The sequence below is a fragment of the Branchiostoma belcheri genome, unplaced genomic scaffold (assembly GCF_001625305.1).
Source record: "Branchiostoma belcheri isolate BF01 breed outbred unplaced genomic scaffold, Haploidv18h27 scaffold28, whole genome shotgun sequence".
In the NCBI taxonomy this organism is placed as follows: domain Eukaryota; kingdom Metazoa; phylum Chordata; class Leptocardii; order Amphioxiformes; family Branchiostomatidae; genus Branchiostoma; species Branchiostoma belcheri.
In genome coordinates this window covers 968,102-974,550 of record NW_017803887.1, presented here as the reverse complement: position 1 = coordinate 974,550, position 6,449 = coordinate 968,102, and the positions used below count along the sequence as shown (strand labels likewise).

The 6,449-nt window shown below is 44.3% G+C and overlaps 1 protein-coding gene across 1 annotated transcript; it reads left to right on the top strand.

Moving 5' to 3' along the window:
- Window positions 1-280: 280 nt before the first annotated feature.
- Window positions 281-2,312, top strand: LOC109472682 (transcription factor HES-4-like). Its single transcript, XM_019772527.1, has 3 exons — window positions 281-601; window positions 816-917; window positions 1,584-2,312. Exons 1-3 carry the CDS (start codon window positions 545-547, stop codon window positions 2,235-2,237), a joined length of 813 nt encoding a protein of 270 aa, XP_019628086.1. The 5' UTR covers window positions 281-544; the 3' UTR covers window positions 2,238-2,312.
- Window positions 2,313-6,449: the final 4,137 nt, after the last annotated feature.

The following is a 6,449-nucleotide window of genomic DNA, read 5'->3' as shown; positions in this document are numbered from 1 at the left end:
CAAGTAGACAGATTTTAAGCTGTAAGGTCTTGGTATTGTGCACAGATATAATAAGTTATACACAGAGATAGGTTTTAAGAATGGGACAGTGGAGATGTGCTATTTTGTCTTTTTTCTGGGAGATAGCTGGAGGGTTATCAGATTTGTGGGTGGAGTTTTCCCACACTCCGGCCGACCGTCAGACAAAGGGCCCGGCACGTGCTTAGCACGGTAATAAGGTACATGTCGGCAGATGTCAGCCGCCAGTGGACGGACGCCGCAACCGACGCTCGCCCACCAATCAGGAGCGACGACTCATCTTGCGCTGTACAGCCTTGATCAATCAGAAGGCCCGACACATACGGTCCCACTTGCCGTGATTGGTCGAGAGTGCAGGTATGCTTTGTCGGAGCTCGGCGGCAAAAGGCAACAAAAGGACCGCCTGTAGGTATAAAAACCCGTCGCCTGCCGGACACTCGCCACACCGACCACCGCTCGTGTTGGGAACGGACCTCTTCCTACTATCGCTTTATCCACGACACGCTTACGACGTACGGCCGACAACATGCCGATAGAGAAGTTCGTCGAGTCTTTCGCCCCTTCTCCCTACCAGTCTCGCAAGGTAAGAATACGTGTTGTGTGTATTTTCTATCCGTCCTAAACTGTATTCCATGACTTGCTATTGTTCTAACAGTGCGATAGCTTCATGGTAAAATTTAACAGAATGTGCATTTTAAAATTCTGAAACATGTCGTAATTTTGCAAGCTATAAATATGTACAGAAACACTACTGTGAGGTTTAGATATTTACCAGTGCTATTGTTTCATTGCCTCAGTCGTCCAAGCCTCTAATGGAGAAACGTCGCCGCGCCAGAATCAACAACAGTCTGAACGAGCTGAAGAAACTCATTCTGGACACCTACAAGAACGACGTGAACGTGAGTATCTATAACAACACGCCTATGATGTCAAATACTTAGCGTTAGCCTGTATGGCAACTCATAGCTAGGTTCTATAACTGAGGAGGGTGGCTGTGGTATAACTTCTGTGGGGGCATATTGGCCTATAACGACGTGAACGTAAGTGTCTATAACAATACGTCTATTATGTCAAATACTTAGCGTTAGCCTGTATGGCAACTCATGGCTAGGTTCTATAACTGAGGAGGGTGGCTGTGGTATAACTTCTGTGGGGGCATATTGGCCTATAACGACGTGAACGTATATATCTATAACAATACGCCTATGATGTCAAATATTCTTAGCCTAGGTACCAGACCCATAGCAAGATAGGTCCAGGTTCTAACTGAGGAGGGGGGCTGTGGTATGATTTCTGTGGTTTGATTTCTGTGGGGGCATATTGGCCTAGAAGCCGATGAACTGGCTTGTGTGTAGGCCCTTGAAATAGTCTGGCACCCAGGCTAGATATGCTATGTCTTGTCGGGCTACTAGTATGTACGAATCCAGAATGTATCCGTTGATGTCTGGCACCCAGGCTAGATACCTTTTTTGTTGGGCTACTAGTACTAGTCGAGAATGTATTTTTCAAATCGTTGACGTTTATGGTTGATGTAAGTTACTTATGTTTTGTTTGTCCTTTTCCAGTCTAGTTCCCATTCCAAGCTGGAGAAGGCCGACATCCTTGAGATCGCCGTGAAGCACGTCCGCAGCCTGCAGAGGCAGCAGATGGCCGCCTCCGCCGACCCCGCTGCGCTGGGCAGGTACCGGGCGGGCTACAGCCGCTGCCGGGCCGAGGTGGCCCGCTTCATGGGCACGGTGGACGGCGTGGAGCCGCAGGTCAGGCAGAAGCTGCTCAACCACCTGGACAGCTGTAGCCAGAGGGTGGAAAACGCGGTACGCACCACCAGAGTTCAGCCTCCCGTCGACACCGCTCCGCGGACCGGCTACCTCCCCAGCCAGCTCCCGCGCCAGCCGTCTCCTGTTCCCGCTACAGTGTACGGCGTCGTCCCGGTCCCTATGGTTCCTACTACAGTGAGTCTGCCGAGCCAGACCATCCCCTCAAGTCAACACACAGTCCCGTACGTCAACAAGATGAAGAAGAAGACAACACCAACTCCCGCCAGACTGTCTCCAGTGCACATGTACGGACTCACACATTCCCCGGTCGGTGCTGCAGAGAACGGACTCACCACCGCGACGACCAACCACCCCTCCTCGGCACGGACCGCAGCCCTCCCCGCCGGATTCCCCGTCACCCTTCCGGTCAGCGAGACCGACAAGGTGTGGAGACCGTGGTGAACAATGTACACTATCAATCCTGAACTTTGCTGCTGCAAAATGCTGTAATTACATTGAATGCGCATAACGTGTTTCTGTTTGTAAATAATACCAGATTTGTACAAACCGGTGTGTGTGTGTGTACAAATACACATTTGCACGAGTTTGTTACATAGCTATTTTCTTATGCAATAAAATGTTTCAAATGAACATGAATATTGTTTGTTGTTTATTGTTGTTCATGTGTGAGGGACGGAAACAGACAAGTAATCAGATTCCACAGACAACGTAACAAGATAGCTATTCAAAGATAAAGCTTTTTTGCGTGTTTATAGGCTTTTTCATCAGGCTTTTTTTTTTCACTGGTATTTCTTTTACGCCAACAAGCCAAATTTGGTATCACTGGAAAGATAGTCCAATACAATGATAAAACCTAAAACACGCCAAAGGTCAGCCAAAACTCAAACCTCTGCTTGGAGAGTAGCAAGCCCTATGTCGCCTTCAGTCAGAAGAATCTATCATCATTTCCGTCATGCTCTTTATGCTTCATTGTTCAATCAAACAGAACTGTCGCAAAGTTTAAAGCGCCAGTATCATGCTGGGATCTTCTATTCAACGCACCAGTCGGACTGCATGTGAATGGTACGAAAGACATCGGGATTTCTCGCATGAAGAAGTTTTGGCCTTTTCGCTATGCTAATTGTTTTGACATCACATGGCTGTGTAAGTGCGCATGTATATATCGTGACCAACATTAAAAAATCAACATGAAGGCATTCTTACACCATACAATTTTTGGGCTACAGAGGAAAACACAGAAGAGAAAAACGTAGGCGTATACGAACTAGTGTAGACATCGATTTATAAACACAGGATGTATGATATTTAAATAATACTGTAACAGGCAGAAATCTCAATTTTGTTCAAACACGATTCCAACAGCAACAATGTTTTCAGAAAGAAATGTATCCAACGTCTGACTGTTCAACTTCTCGTTGTTTCAACGTATGAAGTTGATGTTAGGTTAATATGTATTTTGTCTTGTCCCATGGCCTTTCAATGCTATCTTCACGTCTACAAGCAATTCTATTCCTATGTAACGATGTCTTTTGAGCTAAAATCATTTTCAAGTTTCAATATCACTTCTGCTTTCGTTAGTCAAAAATGCGCCCCACAAAAAGCACACAAGTACATGTTGACTTCCATTTATAGATTGAAAACATGTTCAAAAAAGATGACCCAACATTTAAAGACCATACTATTATTATATAGGGTTTGTCTAGCCTCCTTCGCATGCAGTCTTGTTATGGGCGTCGGCGTTATTTTTTCTCTGAGCGACGCGAGTAATATGCGGCCGCGAGCTAGGGACGATTTGCTGCCGAGGGAGTATTTGCCACGGAGAGAAGGTTGGAGCGCGAAACCTTCTCTCTTGAAACGCATATTACTCGCGTCGCTCAGAGAAAAACTAACGCCGACGCCCAACAAGACTGTGAAGGAGGCTAGGGTTTGTCGGCATCAGAGTTTCAGTCTTTGAACGACCGGTGTGGTACGCCCGATCCAGTTGGTCCGGAACGAAAGAGAATTGAAAGACTCTGAAGAGTTTGTCATCAAACCGTGGAAAAATCACCAAGACAACCGTCATTGATTCAGTTCAGGACGGCAAACAACGAAGTCAGGTGCACATAATGTGGGGCGTTCATATTAGATTCAAACGGGTAGAACCAAAGCAGCAACAACACAGACTTGATTAGAAACCACGACACAAAGGGCAGGGAACCACAGAGCTGGGTTAGTCTGAGGGCAGAAGGTACTGTGTTTGGAAGCAGAGGTCAAATATTACACAAAGGAGTTTACTTAACCCCCAATTCAATTAGACTGGAGACCTGACTGTGGAGCGTGAGTTCTGGGGTTTGGCCACGCGAACTGTTGGAGAGCGGACAAAACGGCGGCACGGGGCGAAATGTTCAGTCAGGGGAGTGTGGTCTCTAGAGCTTGTGTCGTTAGAATGGCGAAAGGGTTGCAAATACGGGATAAAAGGAACCTCCTTTCACACGGACAAATAAAATGGATACTTCTCTTCCTGCTTTGAAAGCAAAGAACATATACGCGAAGTATAGGCGTTTTTAAGATAAACTATGGGTAAATTCATGAGCCAAACTATGAGATTTTCTTTGTCCCGAGGTTTGTATAGTTTTTCAATTTTCCCACGAGAAAATTTACCCACAAGGCCTTGCAGAAAGTCCAATAAGTATAAACTATGGGTAAATTCATGAGCCAAACTATGAAATTTGTATAATTTTCCATTTTCCCACGAGAAAGTTCCTTGCAGAGACCAAACAGGAACTTTCTCAACCATCGACGTTTGAAGGAAAATTTCCATCTAAACCGGCAGAAGAAAAGAGACATGATAAATGTCCGCCCGCTGAACAAATATCTATAGAAGCTGGTGTAAAATCTGCCACATCTTCCATCACCGCGTCACCAATGTGTCTCCCAGCGCTTGCACACAGGAAAAATGGTTTCCAGCCTCGCCGTGTGCGTCTCTCCCAGTGATGATCTATGTCATCAGAAACATGCCGCCACCTGTTGAGCCGCTGGTGTGAAAAGTCTTTGTGTCAGACATGGAGCGGGGAAGAAGCCAGAATCGGGCCTGAATGAAATCTCACACCGGAACATCTTGAATATAACTTTTATTTTACCACAGACAAGTACATGTATTTAGAAAACCCTCTATAAAAACAAATGCAACACTTTCAGCGTAGCACTACATGTATTTACAGCTAGTTTTCATATATTACCTTTATCAAACGTATAGTTTTTGACACAATAGGATGTATCAAGTTCATAAACTAAGCAAGCGAAATAAAACCCTATCTCTTTACGAGACAACATTGCTTTCCACGCTTCCTTGTCGTAAAACAACTTGATCACTCTTTGGGTGTCATCGTTATACTGTCCAGTTAATAAACTCTTATGATATCAAAGTTATCACAATACACGCTCAACTGGGAGTTGAATTGTTTTGTATCTTTGTATGTATTGTTTTCGTCACTGAAGGGTTATCGGTTTCATCTACACCTGGCCCTTCAGCTTATCTTATCTTCAAATGAAAAGCCGATTCATTAGCGTTCGGAGATACCCTCAAATATTACCAAAAATCGCCATCGAATCTCTAAACAGATATGTCGATCAGAGTTGTTAAGTGGTTTTTATGGTCTTTTTGCGTTTTTAATTCTAGGTCTCTCTGGTGTGTTCTTCATTTTCTTTTTCGGTTTACCTCCTGAAATGCCAAGCATTAGAGAGAAAAATGTGAAAGAGAGAGAGAAAGAAAGAAAGAAAGAAAGAGCGAGAGAGCGAAAGAAAGAGAGAGAAACAGACAAAAAGGTCGTATAAGATCCACAAAACATGCATGTATCTGTTTCGAGATCAATGTTTAACCGTTCGACGAAGGAAAAGAAATGAGGGACTAAATTTCTCCATGATACGACGATTGAAGTACATGTAAGTACCGACAATAGGGTGAAATCTAGCCCATCTAAGTTTAATTAAAAGCCGTTTCATTTTGTCGAGTTCGTGGGATGATAAGATAATAATGTGTGAACAGGTGAGCAAGTTCCGGTCGGTACCTCCCTGAGGAAGGTGTGATAGATATAATCTCCAAACAGATTCAGTGGGACAAGGGGCCTTCATGTTGTCCGCCTGTATCCAACGTTCGCCCCACGTAAACTCCTACCGAAAACTGCGCACCTACTTAGAAATCGGGCGAAATGTGTCTGAACATTTGAAAGGCTTGAAGCCTTCCGTTCTGTGGCAGATTCTTGGGGAGAACGTTGGATACAGGCGGCCAACATAAAGTCCCCTTGCCCCACCTTTCAGACATTTTACGAGTCTGGAGATATCTGATAGATACACATCAAGGTGTGTATATACGCCATAACATAACTACATATCTGTTCTATATTCCTTTCATTCTACGGAAGTAGAAAAACAACAAAAACGTTAAGTTGTCTACTTTACTGATCTGCGTAAATTACTTTGTGATTCTACAGGTAGGCGCTTTTCACAGTTTTCTTTTTCTCTCACACTAACAAGTGTTGATTCTACCAGATTGGTGAAGACACTCTCTCATTGTTCGTTATAACAATAGACGTAATTACATAATAGGCAGTTTGTAAAATGAAGTGGCGTTTAATTGACCTCCCATAGGATGTATTAACGGGTATGATTGATATG

Excerpts from the sequence above, each read along its gene's own strand:
- LOC109472682 (XM_019772527.1), top strand. The coding sequence starts at position 545 with ATGCCGATAGAGAAGTTCGTCGAGTCTTTCGCCCCTTCTCCCTACCAG. Across the intron at positions 602-815 it reads CTCCCTACCAGTCTCGCAAG|TCGTCCAAGCCTCTAATGGA; the intron begins GTAAGAATACGT and ends TCATTGCCTCAG. Across the intron at positions 918-1,583 it reads CCTACAAGAACGACGTGAAC|TCTAGTTCCCATTCCAAGCT; the intron begins GTGAGTATCTAT and ends GTCCTTTTCCAG.